Raw genomic sequence first — 24,919 nt, 5'->3', positions numbered from 1 at the left:
TAGTAGCGTGAGAATGTATTTTGTGCAATTTAAATGAGTGTGTGATTAATTTTTTTTATGAGTTGCCAGCTACTGCAAATCCAATTTAGGCAAACAAAATTTGAAATATAAATGCATTAGCTGCAAATATTTAATTATAGACACAAATATGAACTTATCATGCTCATTGCTTTACACTTGCAGGTTGGATTGAATTATTAATGCATTTTGTTGAGGGGAAGGAGAAGAGACAGTAGCACTGATCTGGCTGTGATGAGGAACATAGATTTGCTGGTTGCTAGCAGCAGTAGGCAACTTTCTTCTTCTTTGTTGATTTAGCACAGCTGACTACCCTTTTCCAAGTATTGCCTCCCTGCTTGCCCCACATACTTCTCATTGTGGGGTAGGGAGCAGTGATTTCATGAAGTCTGTTACTGCTGAGGCAATGCCAGATGAAAAACAAAAAGCTTCTTCTTTTTTCTGTTTGCAGCAAATGTAGATGTATAATGCTAATAAGGGTGTTTATTTTTAATCAGTTTTTTTCCATGTAGGAATAGAGTCAGCTTGTTATTAAAGTTTGTCTGATAACAATGTTCACCAGCAATTAAAATTGCAAGCAGTTGGGGTATTCCATCATGTTTGCAGCTGTTTGTTTTCCTTCTGTCAGAAATCAGTGCTGCAGCAATGGAAGATAGGAAATGAAGAAATAAAAGGTTGCGTTTAAAGCTTGAAGTCAATGGTGGTTACAACAAATTAGAAAACAATATGATTTTAAAACTTCAGAAATAAAATTAATGGTGAAGCCTCTCCATTTCACTTGATAACCAGGTAATGGAAATAGAAAAAGCTAGCTGCATACTCTTGCAAGAACTTCATCTTCAGTTATATTTTGATGTAGGTGTTTGCTGTCGATATAGGACCCTGGTAGACAGGCTATAGTAAAGTTTTGTTAGTGAGGCACATCCCCACATTGCAAAGCAATGAAAGCAGGTGTTGTTTGAAAGGCTGCCTGATGGGATGTATTGTGAAGGATCAGTAGCATTGCCTCTGTAGGGGTTTGATGTTTGATCCTTCATCAGTAATCAGTGGTTACAGAGGCAAGGTCTGCAAACCAGGATCCAACCCAACCATGGGGCCAATGTGTGGCACTACAGGAAGGTCTTGTGAATCTCTGGGGAATTCCTGGTATCCAACCAAACTTCAATAAAATGCAAATATATGGCTGTAGAGAGCTTGTATTCCTTCTCACTCTGGAAAATAGGTAGGACTTCCTGCTTTTGTTTCAGCAGCTTGTTTGATTTGCAAGGATCTTAGGTTTGACGAGTTATTCTTTAAAACCATTCAAAAAAAGTAGGGTGTCAGGGAAAAAAAGTCAGGATTAATATTATGCACTTCAGTGCTTTTTTTTTTTTTTTTTTTGTCTGTGCCCTAATCAGTGTTTTCTTATGGTTACCTAGTAATAATAGATGTTTGCTCAGGGCAAGAAGAAAAACTGATTAAATGTTATATTATAGTTTTAGCTGTCATTTTTCAAACAGAGAGAGAAAAAAAGGAGAAAACAAAAAGAATAAACTTCTTTCTGATTCTTCCCACAGTGGCATCAAGCCACATGGCCTTGTCATGAAAAGGTCACATAGATTTTAATGGAAATTATGGCAGCCAGTACTTTATGTTTGAGCTCTCTCCTCCTAGTTTTCTCTGTGACACAGCACAGGGCTGCTTTGCTTGGGGAGCCTGTAACAGCGATGGGTGGAAAATTCAGTAGTGGTTTTTGTCTGGGGGAAAAATGCTTTCCTTTTCCATGTGTTTAATTTCTGTGTGAACTTTTTAAAGAGAAGTGTTACCTGTGTGGCTGTAGCTCAATGTTGAATCAATGCACTGAAAAAAAGATAGTATTCCTAATTCATTTTCACATTGGTTTCTTCCTTGTCTTCTCATATTTAATTGTTTAGTGAATCTTTCCTCTGCTTGGCTGAGATCTCTGTGATGTTTACAGCTCAAAGCAGAGTGATTAAGGAAGCACAGCTTTATAGGAAGCACATAATTACCTTACCAAAAGCACAGTCATTTTGCATCTGAGATCCAGTCTGGTCCATATGGGAGCAGACAGCTAGCTCCAGTGTTGGTGATCCATTTGCCTCAGGAATACTGGGTACCTATGTTCTTTGATAGGGATAATTTAGAAGTCATGGTTTAGGTCTAAGAGATTTGTAGCTGATGGATCTCTCTTGGCTACACCAACAATTTTAGAATAGCAACCCTCTGAGTGTGACACCTCAGAGCTCGCAAGCCTTCAAGTCTGTGATACTCGAAGAACTGTCACTAACAATGAGGCCTGGGCTGATGCCCCCACCCCATCTCCACACTTCTCAAGGTGCAGCACTTGCCTCCTGGCAAACACAAAGGGATTTGATGTCAGCATTCCACTGAACTCAAGGGGAATTTATGACATATACCTTTGCACAAATACAAGGGGGTGTATGCATCATTTTATCTGTGTGCATATGAATTGATTATAGTATGAATGTTGCCATCTCAAATCCATCATTATTCATTGTTATAATTGTAGGGAATCCTATCTAATTGCTCTGTAAATATTAATTACTCAATGACTAAGTGCCGCTAAGCCCTTTTGCACCCTTATCTTTGCATCTGGATCCTTTACACCCTTACCCCTGTAGCATTCCCAGATTCCATGTAAATAATTTCAGATTGCTTCTAATTTGATCTTCCTTTGTATGCTATCATCTTTGTAGTAAATAGTAGAGTGAAGCTTGTCATCAAATTATATAAAGTTGTATTTTCACAAATTCATATTAAACCCTGCTTTCACCAATATCTCTGATGATGTTTCTCTAAGTAGCCAAACCACTCATTTGCAACATAAGGATAGACCTATTTTAAATAGTTCAAAAGCCTTATAGCAAGACCAGTGTCCAACCACAAGGCAGAAAACTATTATGGACTGGTAGTTGATTTGCTAAACAGAGCTGCATCTGACAGAAGAGGGGTGTCTGTAGTGCCCTGTAATTGATGTGGAATAGCAGTTGCAAACAGTCCTGATAACACAGGTGGAAAAACATGGGTGGGAGGGAATAGTTTGAGATGCAATTAGCATCTAGCAATCTGCAACTGCAAATCTGCAAAGCCATGGGTTTGTTAAATTCATTTTTGCAGTTTCTGCAGGACAAAGGAGAAAATGAGACATCACATAAATACAGATTATGCATTTTGTTGTTGGTAACTGCTATTTTTTAGTAATACTGGGGCAAAAATGTGTTGGCCCTATCTATCAAGCCAACCAAGCAATTCTCTGCATATCTACCATTTATTTTGCATATGTATTACTACCAACAGTCCAAGTAATTAATTAAGCAGAGTTCTCTTATGCATAGATTTTACTGGGAGGTTAATTATGGTTACCAGGCTACTGAATCAATAAATGAATGAGGGAAAGAGATTGCATACCTAGAAGAAGTTGTGTAAAATTAGAAAAGGAACAGAGGGGCTATACTAAAGCAGTTTTTAGTGGGTTTAGTGTTGGTCAAAACAGTTGTGAAATGACACAGTTTAAGGACAGTTGTCACAAATTTGAATTTAAGCAAAAAACATGGACTGATTTCAAGATCTGTTTGGAAAAGAATATATTGTAAATGCTAATTGGAAGGAATAATAGAATAGGAATAGTAAAGTTATGCTTTTCTTTCCCAGGTATTGATAATATTAATAAATGTATTCCCTTTTTATGCACTCATCTTAGTCTGCAAGAATTGTGTCTGTTCTGTGGAGTCTTTTGACCCACCTGAATTTGCAAGGCTATTGAATACCATCATGTACTTGCTCCTTTTTTGCAAAAAGCATCAGAATTATTTAGCTCACAGCCAAGGTCGTCCTTTTTTTTTCTGTGATATGCTGCTCATATCCTGCCTCACAGGGACAGGAATTTTTTATATTTGCCACAGGGGTAAATATAAAGTTAAAATGTTTCCAGTATTTTTGTTGTGTTAGAATATTTTTTGTAAAAAGTAATAATTAGCCCTAAAACTGGTGCCTCACATTCAGTCACTAAAGAGAAATACTTCACCGGTTACTAGCAGAAGATGCACCATTTAAAAGGAAGGGTATTGCTCAGAAATGCTTTTGTTTCTTCATTCATGCTATCTGTGAGAAACTCTTAGATGGGATGGCTTGATAATATGCTCTTCATATAACTCTTCCTTGGCATAGGTGGAGTTGAGGGGTATTAACTCTTGCCGTAGTTCCAGACACTGCTGGACTGAACACATGCTGCTCCCAATAACTCAGGAAGCAGTTACTGACAGTGGCGTTGAGTTCCCCCTCCTGCACAATAAAACAGCTGATTTTTAGATTATGTCTCCATGCCCTAGTTCACTGGATGACACTGGAGTTACACGAGAAAGGAATCTAACGGATAGAAAAGGTGGTAATTTGGCAGACGGAGCTATTTCTGAGGAGTGGAGCTTAACACAGAATATTCAGATTGGAAAGGTTGTAATTTGTGGTGATGCCAAGGAGTGCAGATTCACATGCTGAGCTGGGGCTGCAGTGCACTTGTGTCCTTGTCCTGTTAGCATCATCTCTTTTAATAACAGAAGCATGAATTGGTACCATGGGGCTCTGCAGCTGAGCTGGGTGGCCTAAAGCACAGGCCTCCTCTACTTCCAGTTGTGCTGGTTGAAAAAGCTACAGCTCCCAGTTGCATATCACTTTTTTTCTGGAGGTGTTGGTCCTCCTGACCCACCAGAGCTCAGTGATCTACTTGGACAACCATTTCTTAGTATGTCTCAATTCACAGAGGCAGGGTAATCTAGCCCTTAGAAAATGTCTTTGTGACTTAGTTTTTTCTGACATACATAAACAAGAGCGTACTTCATGTGCAGCCCACCTAGCAAATTTCAGGGGTCTGCCATAATGTGATGGTACCCTTTGGGCCAGAAGAGATGGTAAGAGCAAGACCTTTGGTGTTCTGACTGGCCACTTAAGTTATTCATTCTTCACTTTATAAGCCCCACCATCCACTTTGATCACCCTGGGTGATAGCTTGTCTTTGACCCATTTGTGACCCTTAGCACTTCATCCATCTGTGCCACTTTCCACCTTTCAATGTTTTTTTTTCATCTGTTTAAATTGAAAACGTCTCAGAAGAAGGTGTTTCTGTTTTCAGGATGCGAAGCAAAACAAAGCCCAGATCTTGTTCAGGTCCTTCAGTTTCTGCTGAAATAATTAATGAGGTTTCATGTGAGCTGTTGCAAAGTGCCTAGAGACTGTTAGATTTTCTTACGCAGTTGCCATGGTGCACCTGGGCCAAATAGTTGTTTGTAATGCAATTTTGTCTCTAATATAAAAGACATTGTATAAAATCAGTTCCTATTATATTTTATAGAGAATTTTCCATCCAAACTGTTAAGTTTAGAATTGCTGACTATCTCCTTAAACACTTCAAGATAATAATGATACAAACTCTTCCAGCTAACATACATCATTACTTTTTGTCAGGCAAAGCTTAGTTCATAGCTGTTAAAATATTAGAATTTACTGGCCTGCAGCCAATCTGTTAATTACCTGCTAGTTCTTTAATGCAACTAGGGCTTTGTTTGATTTCAATGTAAGTTATTAACTTGCTGGTAAAGGATCAGTACCGCATAAATTGTTTCTCTAAGTAACTTTACAGTGCTACAGAAGTTGATTTTTTTTCTTATAAATAAGAATAAATATGTGAGGGACAACTTTAAATTGCAGCTGTATAAGGCAACTCTTTTGATTTGAGATATCAAATAGTAGCACCAAATCTGTGTGAAAGCATCCAAGTGTCATAGATCTGTTACTTAGGCACCTTCCTGTCTTTGGGAGGATCTCTTACTTGTACATATACCAGACTTTTTGAAGACTGATTTGTTTTGTGCTGCTTAGTTTGCTTTGGGGTTTTTGGTCATGGGGTTTTAAAATTATCAGATGAAGAGATCTTGGGTCAGGCTTCACTTGTGGTAAGTCCAGCGAGAGAATGTGCAATAGTTCAGGCTCTGGCTGTGTTAAAATAATTGAGATAACAGATTTTAAGTTCTTTTTATGTATCTCATCCCATTCTTTTTTTTTTTTTTCCCTAGAAGTTATAAGCTACTTTCTTTTTTCTTTTTTCTTTTTTCTTTTTTCTTTTTTCTTTTTTCTTTTTTCTTTTTTCTTTTTTCTTTTTTCTTTTTTCTTTTTTCTTTTTTCTTTTTTCTTTTTTCTTTTTTCTTTTTTCTTTTTTCTTTTTTTTTTTTTTATGTGGGAGAATAGATGGAAAACTCAGTGTTTTCAAAAGGAAAAAGCTGTGACTGTGGGAGAGTGCCTGGGAAACATCCTTTAGGCAGGTCATGTATCTTAGGTCCTAGGCCTTGCTTAGATGCCTTCTATCTGCTAAATAAGCCAGTGGACAGAATAGCTGACTTAAGGACAAGTATTACACACTCTTCTTGCAATGGGCCATTACTATGTTCTGTGTGAGCTGAACTCCCTGAGATAACAGGGAGTTGTCCAGGTGAAAGGAAGTATATCAATCCATTGTCAGCTACAACATCAAGTGAAAGGAGAAGTTAAAATCTTCCAGTCAAACACAGTGGGCAGAAAGTGTTGTTCTTGTCTTGTGAGGTTGTATTCATGAGACTGGATGAAGTACTTGCCTAAAGCAGTGAATCACCATGGTAAGTGGCTGGCAAGCTTCTAGAATAATCTAGAAATTACTTCATCTAATAAGATTTCTCAGGATCAAATCTGCATGACCTTGGCACGTTAATATGTGTTTGGGTGGAGGCTGTGAGGAGTGGGTGAAGTGGTGTAAGGGGACAGAAAAGAGCAGGGTCTGTACAAGAAGGATGAGGGCAGTAGTGCTTGCCACAGTGGATACTGTTGAGAGCAGGAGCAGAAGCTGTGCTAGAAGCAATACAGAGGAGTACAGTGCTTGTTCTCCTGCTCTGCTCATGGCTGCAGCCTGAAGAAAAAAAAAAAAAAAAAAAAAAAAAGCTGAGGTACCCAAAGCTACCTGTGATGAACTGGTAGCTTTTGTGTTGTCCTGCTTCCTTCTTTCCCCTCCTGCTCCCCCAAAAAATCTTCAGCCAAGGCCACATGGTACTGCACAGTAGATATTCATTTACAAGAACTCCCTGTGGGAGTTCAGGACCCACATAAGAAAGAATGACTTGAAGATGAGGGCAGTTATAGAGGTGAACTCTGTTGTCCCCATTTGTATAGGCTGGCTAAGTAGGGGAAGAGGTGGATTTCCCATCAAATGTACACCAAAATGAAAGATACAGGTTTGTATCATTGCTGAGGAGTGGTTCTGACTGAAAAATAAACACCAAAGGAAAGCGGCTTCAGCAGAAAATTGGATTCTTAGCTGCAAGAAGTGCCTGATCTGATTGTTTGTACCTTTTTTTACTTGTCTCTCCTCCTTTTCCCCCCTAGCGCTGTGGCTTTCAGCCCTTTCAGGATTACTAGTCAGTTTCTCTTTGCCTGGAAGGAACACTCTGCCTTAGGGTGGAAGCAACAGCTTCTTTTATCTTTTGTGCTATAGTTATCTAACTTGTGCATCTTGGAGCAAAACTGATAATGACTGCTTAGACAAGACGGTCATTTTCAATCTTTAATAGCTTATCAGGTTTTAAAAACCTCATGAAAGAGCTGTGTGTTTGTTAAATGATGATTTATAGGGAAGCTTATGAATTAAAGATACCAATTTATGTTTGATTTTGTAATAATAGTGTTAGACTTCTCTCTTTCCTGTATCTTAAGTCTGTATAAACAAAGAATCACAAGAGAATGGCATGTCTCTGCTTGTTTAAATCAGCTAGAATTGGTGGCATATGCCCTTTTTGGTCCCTGAGTTAGGTGGAAGTGCTGAAAATTATTGTGGTTTTGTACCAGGATAGTCCAAGACTTAAAGCTAAGACCTAAACCACCTACTTTATATCAGAAGATTCAAACAGTCTGTGGAACAATACAGGAACTGTAATAAAGTTACCGGTTTTGTGTCATAGGGGGAGAAAAAAAGAGAAAAAGGGTATTGTCATGATTAACTCTTGGTTATTTTTCTTTCCCAATTGTTATGCAGGTAGCTGTAGAGCCACCGTAGGGAACTTTCTGCCTGGGTGAGAAGACAGTTGTGTTTACAGTGCAAGTTCTCACTTGTAACACGGTGTAGGATCCATCTGTAGATGGAAGGTGGGCCATTTCAGGTTTTTAATACTTACCTGTCTTGTAGTTTAAGCTGTCTGGGCAGCAGGTTCAGATAGATAGAAATAAGCCATTTGCAAGTACAGTGGCACAGTCAGATGAAGATTGGCCCTAGTCTGATAAAAAAAGTTCAAATTTCTATTTAGAGAAGCAGGGAAAGCAGTCAAGTACAGGAAGCTAAAAGCCATACAATATCTCAAGCTTATTCCCTATGCCACTATGAACAATGAAGTTTACACAGCACTGTCATCTGGTCATCGGTTTTTATTTATAATGCAAATGCACTGATGTTCTCTTTCTTCACTTGCAGCTGCCCTGAGAGCTTGTGCTGATGGAGGTGCCAATCATCTCTACCACATTACAGAAGGGAGCCAGGAAAGGTATGTGAGCAATACACTTGAGGTCACTGAAGTCATCTTTTCTCAATGAAAGTAAAATGTGGAGGAGAAGGATCTGTTCAGTTACTTAAGCAGCTGCTTGCTCTGTGCATGGTGCTTTAATGAACTGTGGCAGGTAGTATAATATTTTCTCCACATTATCTTAAATTTTTATTCCCAGCTATAATTTATAAAAACACAGGTAGCCTGAAACACCATTTTCCCTGAAGCCCACTGGTCTTTTTTCCCCTTGAAAGCTCTGCTCTCAGTCTGTCTTATTTTGTGCATCCATCAGAGTTATGCCTCTGAAAAAATTTGCTGTGCCCCTAGCAAGAGTTGCCTAGAGGAACATCTGATGCCTGTCACCAGGAGCTGAAACAAAGCATGTCCTCTTCATTTTTCATGCAATTTCCTATTCTATTACCCATCTTACTTCACCAAGTAAATAGATTTCCTCTACTTACTTAGTGAAGTGAGGTAGGTAATAAAATAGGAAATCTTCTTTTTGAATTATTTTTCAATTAGCCTCAAGGCATTATAAATGACCAAACGCAAGTGCAGAAACTATCCATAAATATATACACTAGGTGAGGAAATATGACTGAAAGAATATGTTCTAGTTTTCTGCAATGGCATTTAAAATTGTAAAGCACCCCAGGTTTCTGCACCAGAAGTGTTGAGCTGGGGTTGTGATGCAAAATACTTCATTCAAGTGATTTCTTATGTTTGTATTGGAATCATGGAACACTGTGCAAACTTAGTTTATTAAGGATTCTTTTTGCTTGTCCTTAGGATTTTCAGGTTTTTTCAGGATTTTCAGAATTCATAAATAAGGAGTTTCATAAAAGTGAATTAAAAAACTGGCTCTGGGAGCAAAGGAATGAGAAAGGCATCAGGTAGAACTTAAAAGTTTATGAACGGTTTTATTCATGCAGCAAAATCTGACACATAGTTTTCTTTTCATCTCATGGAAAGGATATGATGGAGACATGAGGAAGCTCAGTTTTCTCCTCTCCCTCAGAATAAAGACAAGAGTTAGAGAGGAAGTCTGTAGTCCAAAAGTAAAACTTAAAGTAAAAATTTCTTCCTTTGACACCTGTGAGAAGTTTATCTAAAGTTCTACAACTGCTAAAACCAAGACTGGAGTCTGGGAAGCACTACTATTGTAGCATGTGTTTTATAATGTTCGATTTCTCCTTTTCTAGTAGTTGCTCACAGAGCCATGGAAAACTTAAGCAGGTGTCTGTTTGAATTCAAGACTGACTTGCAGCAAACAGTTCTCTTTGATAATGATGATGCTCTCCAAAGAACAACATTTGAGAGCTTTTGCCTTACCTTCTCTAGTAACCTATTAATCTGTTCTGCACACCTTTATGTTTGTATTAAATAAATATAATTCAGGGGAAAATGGATGATTATACATGACATAATAGTTCTTTCAGTCTTACATACTTGGCCCTTGGAGTATTCTTTTCCTCTATCTTTCTTCTTCTCATCTTAATTGCTTTGGGTAGGTATATTTTACCTTTAAAGCAGTTCTTCTGAAACAAAAAGAGGAGACGTGCATAATTTGGATTTTTGTCTTTAAAGAAATCATTCTGCTGGAAAGAATATCCATTTACTTCTCTGAAGTATTTTTCTTTAAATTCCCTGTCCATTGTTATTAAAGAGCTGTCTGCTTAGACTCTACTGACGTACTAATCATTTTTAATGTTGTCTTAACCTTTTAAAACTATACTTTATTCAAGGCCCTGATATCTAATTGTGTTGCATCAAACCTAAAAAAAAAATAGTCCTTTAATTTTAGAGAGATTATAATATACGAGAGATATAAATAAAGAATTTGATTGGTATTTTGGGCTTGATTCTCAGTGACACCAAACTTTATGAAGAATCCTTTAAAATGCAAATTAGTGATAATATTTTGGGAAAAGACCGGCTTGCACTATGGTGCTGTTGTACTGGTACCTTCCTTTGGAGATAAGTTCTTATTACAGAATCACAGAATGGGTAAAGTTCGAAGGGTCCACAGTGAGTTGAAGAAGCCCTTCTTGTTGTCCTTGACAGCCTTGGCCAGCTTTAATTCCAGATGGGTCTGGACCATCCTCGTCTCATTTATACTTACTGTGACAACCTCTCTGCATTCATTCCGTGTGTCCTGACACTGATTCCATTTCCTTTGTATTTCCTGCTTACACTCAAGTAATGATGGGAGTTCCTTGATCATCCACAGGCCTCTTTCCCTTGGCCTGATTTCTTTCTCACTGGGATGCAACATTCTTGGAACTGAAGGAAGGGATCACCTAATATCAGCCAGCTCTCTTGATCCTCTGTTTCCTGCAGGCCTCATTCCCATGGGATTCTTCCAAGAAGATCCCTGAAGGGGCTGAAGTTAGCTCTTCTAAAGTTCATGGTTACAATCTTACTGCTCTGCTTCCTCCTTCCCCATACTGAACTCCACAGTCTCATGGTCACTACAGCCCCTCATTCACGTCTCCAACAAGGCCTTCTCTGTTTATTAGTATGAGATCAAGCAGGACACCATTCCTTGTGGGATCATCCACTTCTTGTGTCAGGAAGAAGTCATCGAGGCTTTCCAGGAACCTCCTGGATGGTTTGTGCTTCACTGTGTTATTTCTCCAGCAGATGTCAGGATAGTTAAAATTCCCCATAAGTACCAGTGCCTGTGACTTTGATGCTGCTTTGAGCTGCCTGTAGAAGGCCTTGGCAATCTCCTCCTCCTGCCTAGGCAACCTGTAGCAAACAGGCACAACAGCATCACCCTTACCAGTCTGTCCTTTTATCCAAACCCATAAGCCCTCAGCTCACTCGTCATCCTCACCAAGACAGAGCTCAATACATTCGAAGTGTTGCCTCACTCATAGAGGGCAAGTCCACTAGCACACCTTCCCAGTCTATGTCTCCTAAATAGTGTGTGGGCCTTCATGACAACATTCGAGCCACGGGAGCTATGCACTCTCCACTACATCTCCATAGTCGCAGTGAAATCTGTGACTGCACACAGATCTCTACTGCCTCCTGTTTGTTTCCCATACTGTGTGTGTTGCTGTACAGGCACTTGATAGAGGTATTTGATTGTATCAAATCAATATCAAAGAAAGGGTGCAGAGGGTGATGCATAGTCTTTCTAATAGTTGTGACTCTGGATGCTTGTGTTTAATTGAGGTATTCCCTCTTAAGCCTCTTTTTGCTGCTACCATGGTTGCTGTAGTTCTTCCTCAGTGCTGAGCAATCCTTTAACTTGCTTTTCATTATGTTTGCCTATGCTGGTGGATGAAAAGCAGCAAAGGGTGATTCAAGAGCATCCCATCTGTTTCCTGTTTTCTCCACTGATATTTTGACTTGCTTTTGTGCTAGACCCATAAAGCAAAGGAAGTTCACCCTCCTCTTTACAGCACTGCACAGGCTGACATGAGACTTTGTCGTGAGGTTAACATACATAAGTTGTTATCTGCGTTTGTGGTATCATTTTTATGACGTTTGGCTGGGTTTTCCCATTTTCTCAAAAAATCTGAGTTGCAATTATTTTTTGTTTGAAAACAAACCAGTCCAAGAAAACCTTCATTTCTGTAAGTGCTAACAAGGAGAAACCATGCTGGGTTTTTTCAATATGTTAAAACAAATTGCCTTCTAGAGAATGAGGGCTAAGAAGAGTAACCAAAAGGGTAGAATAACTTTTCCTTAAACAGGCTGGTCCTTGGGAGCTATCAGTGCAGGGGGCATGGGAAAGGCAGGAGTGTAAAAGAACTGAATGCTGGTGCTTTTCTCTCTCTGACTCTACAGTCCAGGAAGGTTATTTTCCTGAGACTGTTAACACCAGTTCCCACTTAGAAATAAGGATTACTGCTAAACCATTCTTGATTGCTAAACATTTGCTGCTAATCAGAGCTAAAGGTGAGTCGCTGAGCTTTATGGGCCTTTTGCTCTGCCTCATTCTGTCTGCCTTGCCTATCCAATTTTGAATTTTCTTAAATCATTGTGAAGCACTGCTTTCCACTTCAGCATTAGGCTATTTATCTGTATCACACTGCAGAACTTGTTTCTCAACACTTTCTGATTAAATCTCAAGACATTGGTTAACCTGGATGTCACTGGCTTTGGGGTATACAAGGGTGAAGATGCATTGAAAACTATCATTGCATTGGAGCCTTTAAAACTAATCATTAGTGCTTGTGTCTTGGATGCTGTTTTCCAGAGAGATGTCAAATCCATTGTGTACTCAGGTTTTGCAGTGTTAAGAGCATCAGATTAAAGAGGGGAGCAGTGAGCTCTACAAAAGGAAGGATAAACCAATCATGAAAAATATTGTGTTTCTAGAGTTATGGTTAGTATTTCAGACTTACTGTATGACACTAGTTGGCTTGCCTACAGTCACAGAGAACATCACTTTCACTACCCTTTCAGTTTCTCCCTGTGAACTGTATGAAATACAGGAGTTGCAGTAAAACTGGAAAATGGTAGCATTTTCTACGTATTAAACATAAATAATGTGAACTCAGGTAATGCATGAAAATGGAGCTGCTACTATACAACTCTGAACATCTCTAAATGCAGGCAGCATAAAGAAGTTCTACAGGAGTTTTTAAAAACTAGGAAGAAATTTTATAGACAATTCCAGTTGGTGCAGCTGCTAAATTTCAAAAACAGACCTGAAAAATATTTTTTAATAATCAACTTATATCTTTGAAAACCCCGTCAAGATGCAATTCCACTTCAGCTTTAGCTTGCCTAACTTCATCCATCCCCAGGCAGAGCTCTGTGCAGTCCAGCTTCTCTTGCCCAGCAAGGGCAACTCTTCTTCCCTGCCTTCCCATTCTGTTCTTCCTAAAAAGCCTGCATCTCCTCATCGCAACATTCAGTCATGTTTCTGGGATCCGAACAAGACTGTAGCTCTGCAACTGCACCCAGATCTCTGTGTTTTTCTCCCAAGCTGTGTGCATTTTCCAGGTTTTTATTTTTCATCAAAGTTTGAAAGCTGAACAAAAGTTTGACCTTTAAATAGGAAAACTAAGCTAATGTAACTTCCATGAGGAAAGGTAGTCACCATATCCATATATTTGCCTGTGTGAAAAGTGGAAAGATGAATCATAGTATCTGTATATTTTGAAGGTTTCATGTGTGGGTTAGTAGTGCCTTGGCTACCTCAGTTGGCTATTTATAACTTACAATGAATTTGAGTGATCTGAGAATCAGTGCCTCTATTGTCAAGACAGTCAAAAGAGGAACATCTGGACAACAGCTAGCAAAACCCATCTGTAAAATGAGATCGTGTGTCTTTTTTCCTGAATAACCTTCTACTCATGGAAAAGTGGGTCCCTAATAAGATTATTAGACTGAGAAATTCATACATAGTTTGCTGTGTTCCACATTGGATTAGAAATAGGGTATTTATGAAGGTAATTAGCCATTGACATAACTTAATGTACAGTTGAGAGGAATTCTTTGCTTGAACTCTTCGGATTAAACTGAGTATTGTTTTTAAGACATGTTATATTCAGGCAAAAATTTAGGGCACTGATGCAGAAAACACTGAATGAGATTATCTGAGTATAGAGTTATACACTAACAGTACAATGATCATTTCTTGTCTTTAAAATCTATTCATTGTATGATTCAAAGAGGATGTGAGACAGTTGTATTCATGAAGTTTTTGCTTTATTCAGGTTGATATGAGAATATGTTTTAGTAATGTTTAAAAAAAATATAGCCTCTGAAACTGTGAGGTCAAAGCCAGCACCTTTGTTGTTAGTGGTGAAGAGTTCTTTGATTTAAGCGAATACAGTCCTAAAGCCAAGAAATTTGAAAACTCAGGCAGGGCTTTATTTGTCAAATGGCTTAAAGGAGATCTTTACATCAGACATCTTTTCCTGACCTAAAAACTACAGCAGTGTTTAAAGATCAAAATTAGAATCTTGTGTTTATCCTAATAAATTCTGCAGGAGTGTTCAAGAAACCCTCCCTATCCACAGTTTCCTCCTTTAGGGAATGCCTGACTTGGGATCCATTTTTAGACTTTTAGGAAACAGCCAGGCACCAAAAAATTTAAAGAAAACAAAGAACTTTATCTCTCAGTGTTTGGAAAGGTGAATTCATTTGAAGTTACATAATGTGTTTGCTTCAGGTAGTGCAGATGAGAAATTCTCAAGGTACCTCATGACCATGTAATTTTTTGCTTTTTTTCATTTATATCTTCAATTTAATTACTTTCACTCAATTGCATTTTCAAATACATTTATATTCCAGTAGCTGTGCACTGTTAAGTCAAGATTTGTTTCAGAAACAGTGAAGAGTTGAGGTAGCAAGACATGAATATCATAAAATATGCATAGTTTCAGTCCTCAATTTAAACCAAAATTAGTTTTCTGTATTGGAAGGGGTTTCCTGAAAGTATTAGAGCAATAACATCACTAGGCATATCCAACTTATTTGGTCTCTCAATCAAATGCTTACAGAAATTATGAGAGTTGGAAATCATTGGTCTAATTTTTTTACTGTTTGGTTCATCTTCATATTAAACAGCTGTATAAGCCAGACCCAGGAGTACGTATTCTTCTGGAGTAAAGGAGTTATTCCTATTCGCTTAGTCATCATATGCTATAAAGGAAAAATCTGGGATTTACACAACCATTAGTTCAGATTCACTTGAGAACTTTAGGAGGGGCAGAAGTACTTTTTACATATCACAAAAAGTGGAGATTTATTTTGAGAGAGACACCAGCAACTACATTTACTTGGAGTGCTTCTAAGTGTACTCACTACATAAAGCATAACAGAAAATGAGCAAATTGTTTTTTTCTTCATCATGCCCTCAAACTGAAAATCAAATGGCAGATAATAATAAAATATATGGTGTTACAAATATTAACAGTATCTAGGTGAGATTAAATTACTCTTCATGTTTAATTTCTATTGTTTTTGCTAGTCAAGATGGTAATTGTAGAGTCATAGTAAGATTATAACTAAAAATGATGGGAGGTGACAGCGCTGCCTGTTGCTGTGACCCCTGAAATTTAGATCTCTAATAGAAAGAAGGCTTGGTCACATCATGCCCTTACAGAAGCTGTGAAATGGCTGGCTTTTCACCCCTGAGGTACATGGGTGTACAGGGGTGTACAAGGAGTGCCTTGTTTTTTTTAAGTCAGGAGACAATAGAAGCAAATTACTGCCTTTCTACAGGACCACGCTTTCTTTACAGGAGAAGAGTAGAAAAGAAAAACCAGTCCTCAGCAGAACCTCTGGATATGAGTCACAAGATGTAGATGTATCAGGTTTTGTGTAGAGCAAGACTGAGGGCATTGTTTACAGGTTAAAATGGAGAACTGGGAACCAAGACTTCTACTTTGTTCCTTTATTAATTTGCTCAAAGTCATGCAGTGAGTCACAAAATCATCTCACATTCTCAGTCACCTTTAAAATGCTGGAAAATAGTTCTTAAGAATAAATAAAATGCCCTCATTGTTGACATGATCTCATCAGAGTTTCTGATATTTCCTTGTTAAAAGATGAGCCTATCAAAGGGGGCCAGGTATCACTCCTCATGAGGTCAGTATTTAATAATGAATAGTAGCTCCTGGGTGGAAGAAGATTTGATGTCCATGCGCGCTCCAGGGATCTTCATGTTCTGACATAAATCCACTGATTTTCTTTCTTTTTTTGCATACCTCAAGATATTCAAAGGTGGCATTAGGACCCTGTTTCAGTCACATCAACAAACATTAAGTGTGAATCTCTGCCTTTTTGGAATGATTCTAATCTTGCTTAGGAGTAGATAAGAAGGACCAAGACGAAAGTCTGAGGAGATGGAATGATGAGCAAATACAAAACAGCTGAACAGTTCATCTTTAGAAACAAGGTCTCCTGGCTGCGAGATGCTTTGCCCATAAAACTGCTCTGTCCCAGTAAGAGCACTATATACCAAGTTTAAATTGCCAACCAGGAAATCAAAGGGTCACGATTTGTCCAGAACACTAGTTCTAGGGAAAAAAAAACAGGGGCTAAGAAAAGGAGAATAAAGGGACACTTTCAATTAATCCCAGGTCTTTCAATCTGAGGGTTTGTACTGCTTTATCTTATTCTTCAAATAGCTGTATCTCTGCCCCTAGTGTACTGTAAGTAGAGGAATGTCATTGCCATCTGGGTGATTTCTGGCTTTATGACATGGTAAAAATCATTTATGGCTGCCCCAATGCTAGAGGTAAGGACTTTGCAGTGATAAAATATCCATGAATTGAGTCACATCTGGAACAAGCAGCTTCAAAAAGGCTTCTGAGCTGGCTAAAGAGTACTCAGCACTTTATTGTGGTTTGGTCTGTTGTGCCTAAGGAGTACTTCTCAGGATCTAGGAGAAGCTGGATTTGTGTGTAGTGTTAGGGTGAAATGTATGCCTTTGTTTCCATTGCATCTCTTACTATCAATAGAAATTAAGGATTACACCAACAATGCTTGTTTTTATGGAGCAATGCTTTCTACAGATGTTTGGGGCAGTCTGGGAACTGGGAGTTTTCGTATTCTTGAAACAAAACTAGAAAGTTCTTGCAAGCCTCAATCCAAGTTGGGTCTTTACTGCAATAGTACTTGTCATTTAGAATTTAAAGTACAGGTTTTATATTGAACATGGCAAGAATGATCTTAGATTTGAAAGAAGCCCTTTTAAGACCAGAGAAGGATGCCAAGAGCAGTATTCAATTAGGAGCACAGAAATCCATGTGCTATCAATGCCTTAAAATGAATGCGTGTTAATAAATGACCTTGAAGTTGACTAATTTGCACCACTGCACTTCAAACATTTAGGTAGGAACTACTAGTGCTCTAACATCCATTCTCTTTTTTCTTTTTTTTCTTTTTTTTTGTTTGTGGTTTTTTTTTTTTTTTTTTTTTGTTTGTTTGTTTTTTTGATTTTTGGTTTTTGGTTTTCTTTTTCTCATAGCCTGGAAAATTCTGGGGAAGAGCAGGTATTGTCTCTTGCAGCTGACTTCAAATCACAGTATACTGCCTAATGGGACTGAACACAAAAAATACCCATAGATAAATTATTCAGATTAGTTTTTGCTGTTCCTAAAATGTTCTTTCAGTAAACTTATTAGTGATTGTTGGAGCATAAACATATACTGGGTGTTTATTGCTTGGTTTTCTTTCCTATTCTCTTTCTTTACTAGACTCTGCTTTCTTTTTATAAATATGTGAAAGCCAGAAGTTCTGAATTTTAACAATTTGTATTCAAATGGACACTTTTATTTTCAGGACAGATGATTGTATTATTCAAATCTGTTTAAATTTAGTGTTAGTGAAGCCAAAAGCTTGCAAATGGGGTCTTCGTGTACTGTAGAATATGATGGGGAAGTAAAACTTGAGAATATAAATCCATTCATCTTTAAACTATTGTTCCCAGTTATTCTTGTAAGATTTGTTTTTAAATCTTATTGTATTCCAAGACTGATTTCATTTTACAAATGGACTCTTTTAATCTAAAAAAGTTTTGTACGACAGTTGTTTTCACAGAAAATGCTGTCAAGAACAAGGAACTGTGTTCTAAAACAATGATCAGGGCCGTTTATTACAGTTGATAACTGAGAATATTTAATAAATTTATTTTTTAGGGTCAAGAGATGAATACCCTGTGCCTCCTCTGACAAGGATAAACTATAGAGCTAAATCTGCAGAACCAGTTGCTAGGCCATCCACATGAAGGGTTGAGCATCAATTAATTGCTGTTTGATTGAAAGTTGGACTAGATAAGGTTACCAGTCAGCTCGGCAAATTCCATCATTTAAGACAAAAGGGTTAATCCTTGTTAAAAAATTGGAGCTCTGAGCCATCACAGAATCAGTTTTGGTCTGCTACCAGAAATAACTTGCTCAAACATGTGGATAATGTGTACAGTGGTACCTCCAAAGTTGCTCTTGGATACACTTATATTCAGAGAAACTCCAATCTCCTTCAACTCATACAAAAATCGTACTCACAGATGAGCACACTCCTCTCCAACCACCATACTACTGGCCTTATTTAGGTTACAGCCTGGGCTCCATTTTTGCGAAACGGTGGAGGAAAAAAAAATCTTGTAATGCTTTGAGTTAGTTGTATTAGATAAAAAGGAGAGAAATTGCCATCTCTTGCATACACACTTAAAAAAAATAGTTTTAGTCGCTATACCTGAAAATGTAGTGAATGTCATTTATAGAGAAATGTAGAGAATTCTGATTTTTGAGCAAGGAAGAAAGATCTGTTTTTGATAACAGATCAATTGAAAATACATCAGGCGTTAATGTTAAAAGATAGTCAAAAGGCTGTTGGAAATTGTATAAGCTGTACAGAAATATCTTGCCTACTGATCCCAAATAAATGAGTAGAATAATGTCTGATCATACAGCAGGTAGATTAGATCCAAGGTTACAGTGTCTTAAAATAAATGGAAATGCATCAAGGTCCACTGGGGTTGTGTTTTGATGCTTATCTACCTGTGTGGGACATTCCCCACAAGCAAGTCTGGAGGCTATTTGCAAACTGATTTTGGTATTTCTGCAGAGCCCTGGACCAGTATCAGCACATCCTTCAGCTCTGACTCATTAACTCAGCTATGAAGTAGGAAGTGTTTCAACTGAAATATGCACTAAGGCACTAGGACAGTTTCTGATACCAGCATGAGCATCTTCTGTGTGCTGTGGGCAATGCCTTTACTTGCAAATATTTTCCATTTTTCTTATCTTTTGTAAGCACTTGTGTACATATCAGCACCTCAGGAACAGATTAGCACCTCAAGGATGTGACTAGAAGAGAGAACTTTGGAGGGATGATAGAAGAGAGCAGTAGATAAAGGACTGGAAGGCAACTCTAGCTTACCACCAAAATACCTGTATGTTGTCAGACAGTCTGAACATGGGAGCATTCAGAATAAAAATACATCTGTCCTGCACTAGTTCTTTTTGGCTCAAATAGGGGCATGTGTGTGTACTGTACAAAGAAATTATGGAAGTGGGCGAAGGCAGAGATGCATTCAGCTTTTATTGGCTTTAGAGCAATGTCCTTGTTCCTCTGACTACCAAGGAATATTAAATTGACTACAAAATAAAAAGGGTCAGACAAATAATAATTGAGAAAGAATACAGCTGAACATGTTCAAAAGTTATGTTTCATTCTAGAGAGAGAAGAAACAAACCAAGATCTACCAGTGATTATCTTGGTGGGCACAAAGTATGAATATCCTGTAGAAATTATGTTGTGACTGTTTTCAGGATTTTGAAATTAACCTGGTGAATGAGGGGAGCTGCAATTCCATACAAACTTGTCAGTTTTGTTCTCTTTTTAGTGTTACTTAGGTATTTTTCTTTATTGTCACAATACAGAAATATGTGGGGCCTGTGCTTGTTGAATAGGGACCCAGATCGCCTTTTGTACAAATTCAGCATGTTCTACTGACTTAATTGGTAAGACATTAAGCACTAGATGCCTAAGCAATTACACCGTCTCCATGCATTGCCCTGAATTCTTGCATTGTAACTAGTGTTTTACATGATGCATCACTTCTCCATGGTGATTGCAAGCAGGGAAATCGCCACAGCTGGATCTAATGTTTTAGTGACCTGGTATTGTTCCAACAGCCTGTGAAATGGATGGAACAAGAGTGAGACCCCTGCTGCTGCTTTGTCAGTAACCACATCTTCCAGAGACTAGAATGGAATGGATAATCCATTTTTATCTCTTATGCTTTAAAAAAAAATCCCAAACCAAACAAAAAAAAAAAACCAAAACTTTTTTACTGTGTAAATATTGTTTGATCACCTATCACTCTGATTCCAGCATTGGCAATAGTTGGAAATTGTTACTGCTTACTATATGTGAAGCAACTTTGGGGTGCCCACACAGTGATGAAAATATTTAGATAATTTAGAATAGTAGCAGTAACATCAGGAATGAAATTAATCCTGTAGCAATAAATTACTCTTGGTCTAAGGATAATTCTTGGTCTGTTCTTGGTCTAACTCCTGAGGGATATCCCACCTACACAGAGTGCTTAACTCTTAAACTGCCTGGCTTTCCCTGGTGGTTAAGAAACTCCAGCTGGAAAAAGTTTCTTTCTTTTGAAATTAAGCTGAGTGGGGACTTGAAGGGACTCACATCACATGACTAATGGGGATATGTAGATAAGATGTTTTCTACCACAGAGTACGCATGTGCATGCAGTTTGGTCTTCATTTTCTCCAGTGTTTTGATCTCTGTGTAAAAGGTATCTGACAATTAAAAAAAAATATAAAGCAGTAAAAAACCATAAAGCTCTTCTCCTTCATTTATTCTTCATAAGTGTTTTGCAAAAACTAGAGTGACTGTCTAAGTGAAAGGGAAAAAAAAAGGATTTGCAGGTTGAGACTGGATTAATTCATTGGTGCGGAGAGACCTAATTGGATGCCAGTGAAGAAGGTTGATAAAGATCAACAGGTTAGAAAAGGTTTGTTTTTAGAGTGCTTGATGTATGAAACAATAACAGTGGGAGTAGCAATGGCAGCAGATAAAAAGACTTTGGACTTCCCCTTTTTCTTCAGCACAGAAAAGAGACTAGTATGTGGGTGTACCTCAAAATATTTTGTATGAGATCAGTAGGGTTTTTAGGTCAGCTTTTGTTCTTTTGGGTTTTTTTTTTTAAGCTTGTGAGTGGGTAGTAGATTGATTGATTGATTGATTGTTTCTGCAGTTGGTGTGTGTTACAATACAATGACTTTGTTCAGTGGTGAGCATCCAGCTGTGGGCCAGAGCAGTGTGATTGTCATTCCCTCCTGACAGAGCTGAAGTCACTCTACAAGGGCTTGGGACCATAGTCTTTATGCACCAATGCAACAGAACTCTGACTATCTCTGTTTCTTTGTCAGCAGGGTTTTTGCCTTGGTATTTGGACAATCTAAACAGGTTAGGGACAGACAGTCTAAAAAAGGCAAAAATTGGAAAGGAGGGAGAAAAACAGGGCACAAAGAAAAACATGGGAAGAGAGTGAAAATGTTTTTGATACTGTAGCTGAAATGGAGAAAAGTCTCTGGAATAAACCTAGTTAATAACTCCAGTGGAGCAACTGTTATTCTGCAACAAGAAAGAAAGAAAGGAAGGAAGGCTTTGTTATTTTCTTCTGCAAGTTCCAGCAGTATCTGTGGGAGGATTGATGTTTTCTAATTTTATAAGCTGCAGCATGGGTGCTAAATACTGGTGACAGATCAGATTGGAATCATGCACATGAAGGTATTTTGAGTAGTGAGAGAAACACAGGCTGCCCTGAAAAGACACCTGAAAAGAGTCAGTAAAGAATCCAGTGCCTTTTTTTTTTTCTTTTTTGCTAAAACATCATCTGTAAGGTTTGACAACAAATGGTTGTAATTAATGAAGTAATAGATGTGGATGTCAATATCTCTTCTTTCTGATGCATTCAATTGTAGGAAAAAAAAGAAAACTGTGCACAAGGTGATTTGGGGGTGGTTTTGTACAGGAGGGAATTGTATGAGGAGCACGCATGGATTGATGTGATTTTTAGCTCTCAGACAGAATTCTCAGGATGGTGAAGAATCCATTTTGAAGAGCTAACATTCCTAGCAAGTGAGTTACTGGACCAGCACCTACTCTGCAAGCACCAGTCTGTTCTGATTGGCACCAAGGGGCCAACATTAATCCATCGTTTGAAGCTTTGCAGCAAAGCAATGAAAGCAGTTGCACGAGCTGTGGTTCTGCTTCTGATCATGTGAAAAGGTTACTGCTCTCCCATTTCCGTTCAGAGTCACAGTGTTTCAGCTTGAACAGCACTATCTGACAAAGACAGGAGCTGGAACTGTACTACACTGTCATTTAGCTTAGTGGGATACTTAAGCTTCTGCTGGTTTAAACAAATAGGAATTAAATGGACAAATCCCTCCTCATTTCATTACTCCCTCTTCTCTGCCCCACAGTGAAAGTAATCAGGAAGAGCATTAATGATCATGTTTACTGTAATGACCCTCTCCTCTGGGGATACTCTTGTGGCATCTTTTAATGTTAATTTAGTATTGATTTAGGATTCTAATTGATATGCTCTAGCTCTTGTTCATTAAGTGACCACATGCAGGGTTCTCATATTTTGTGTGTTCCCTGTAAAACCTGTGCACTTCATTAAATCTCAGCATTAAAGGAAGTGTTTCCAGGCAGAGCAATATTCCAACGGCACGTTGCAAATGTGCAGGAGGGTCCCAAGGTCACAAACTCCTTTCAGAGGTTAATTAAGTCTGAAAGAAAGGTATTCTGTTGTAATTAAATAGTAATGAATGAGAGGCCAGGAATATTTGGTGTGTAATGCAGTACCATGAGGCAAAGACAAAATCATCTGCAAATTTATTGTTTTATTTCATATTCTATTATAAAATACCCTTGGGTGTCAGTGTAATTTTTATTCTCCAACTTGCATATGACAGAATGGGGATTAAGTGGTCAGCACTGTCATGCACATATGTGATCGTAGTACACCTCAGTAGGGGTTTCAAGAACTCTAATAGCATTCCCAGTATGCTGAAGAGGGCTTTCATCAGGAGTGTGATGCCTTCCCCCTTCTGCAGGATCACATTTTTAATCCGAGGGGAAAGTGCTTCCTTTGCCACATTCACACTGGAAAAGCCATGGCAGGTTTTGACTTCCTTTAGTAGCGCCAGCAGAAATACAATCATGTTCATAACCCTGTTTAAGAGCTCATCAAAATTTCCCTTTTAGTTCTTGTGCTTCTGGGATTTAATATTTCAGCTTGTTCAAGTGCATTAGGCTGGATCATGGTGCAGGACCATACACAAGTTATCAATCCAAGTGTAGATTTTTCTTTATTGTTTTTCCCAACTTTCTTTGAAAATTAGCCATTTCCGACATTCACACACTGACTTCTTCCACTCTATTGTCTCTAAAGAGTTAATTATTTTAATCTCTAAACATTATAGGAATCTAGAGACCAAAAGCATGAGTTACCAGTAGGTTGTAGCTTTAATTCCCTACTTCTGTGTTTAAAAAGTAATTCTAATTATTTTCTCATCTGAATGCTGTTTTTTGCAAACTGTTTTCCCCACACTGTAAAAGGTAGAAATGGGGAAAACCTCTCCTACATACTCTTCCTTGGAGCTCTTCCTGCACCAACATCAGCTAGGAGTACAAGTGAAAAGAAATGGCCCTTTGATTCCACAGTTTGGCCTCTGGAAAAGCTTCACTGTGAATGCTGCAGCCTGCCCTTCTTGAGCCTTGGACCCAGCTGTGACCTGATGGCTTGTAATTAAGATATTCTCCACCTCCCTCTCTATCATGGACATACCTATCTAGGTAAGAGAGGTGGTGTTTTTTTAGAGTTAGGAAGCCACACTGAAACACTTCTTTTGGGATCCCCAAAAACTGCTGCTGTATGAACTGCACCTGAAGTTCATTGCTACCGAGAGTGGGTGTGGCTGCACTTCCTAGAGTACATGGTGCTGAATTTGAAGGTGGGCATGGTCCAAAATCTTGGTGCCTTTTTATCAGCATGTAGGCCCAAATTCCAATTTGTTACCAGCTGTCTGACAGTAGCTGGCTGGTGCAGGCTTGTTTGCATTGGAACTTAACAGGTATTTAACAGGATTTAGGCAATGGCTTTGCTTACAATGAAGTAGAGTTCTCTGTTAATCTTCAGGAGGACTTTCCATTTCTCTCCAAGAACAATTACAAAAGTAACCTCAGTGACAGTTTTTCTGCCATTCCAGTAAAATATGTATCTCTTACCTCATTATCAGGCAGATAGGTCTAATCCTTCTAACTTCACACATTTTTTCAAAAACTTATCAACCTGAGAATTAATGTCCTGATGGTATTGAAATATGTGGAATTATCTAGTAGTGAATTTTAGACTGAATGAATGGGCCACAGTGTCATTCAGTTGAATTACATCTTCTGTTGAATGACATCTCTAATGATGGTTACACTCCATGTCACCTGTGGCAGTCTTCAGGCTACTCCCAGAGCATCTCAATATACACTAATTCAAAGTATCTGATTCACCGCTCATCTGAGTCCAGTCTTTTCCAAAGCATTTCCAATGCTGCATCCACTCACGTTCTCCTCTCCCTTCTTGTAGTGCACATGGTGCAGATGGCAGCAGGAATCTTAGACCTCTAAATGTCTTCCCTAAGGAGCAAGTACTATCACTATATATATAGAGGGAAGAGCTTTTAATAAGAGCTCATCATTGCACTTGTATTATTTATAGGCAGATCTGTGTCCTTAAGATCTAGTTCTCACCCTATAAGAAAAGTTAATTCATGTGTTGAAATTTAATAAAAGATTAAGTCAAAGTGATTATGACA

The 24,919-nt window shown here is 38.3% G+C and overlaps 1 protein-coding gene across 5 annotated transcripts in view; it reads left to right on the top strand.

The window, feature by feature from the left end:
* TPK1 (thiamin pyrophosphokinase 1) overlaps positions 1-24,919 on the top strand; it is a 303,572-nt gene that overhangs the window by 110,981 nt on the left and 167,672 nt on the right. For 3 of the 5 annotated variants that reach the window (XR_010719337.1, XM_066175456.1, XM_066175583.1), the window contains exon 3: positions 8,519-8,588. Coding sequence is in view for 3 of the 5 variants with exons in the window: in XM_066175456.1 (XP_066031553.1) it covers positions 8,519-8,588 (70 nt within the window). In the remaining 2 variants the exon portion in view is untranslated. Of the gene's footprint in view, positions 1-8,164; positions 8,197-8,518; positions 8,589-24,919 lie in introns of those variants that run through there. The other 2 variants (XM_066175673.1, XM_066175753.1) reach the window with 2 other exon arrangements.

This window comes from Chamaea fasciata, unplaced genomic scaffold, assembly GCF_029207755.1.
Source record: "Chamaea fasciata isolate MVZ Bird 193981 ecotype frontalis unplaced genomic scaffold, bChaFas1.0.hap1 SCAF_1, whole genome shotgun sequence".
NCBI classification, from domain to species: domain Eukaryota; kingdom Metazoa; phylum Chordata; class Aves; order Passeriformes; family Sylviidae; genus Chamaea; species Chamaea fasciata.
Note: the sequence above shows the minus strand (reverse complement) of the source record. Positions and strands in the feature narration are given on the sequence as shown.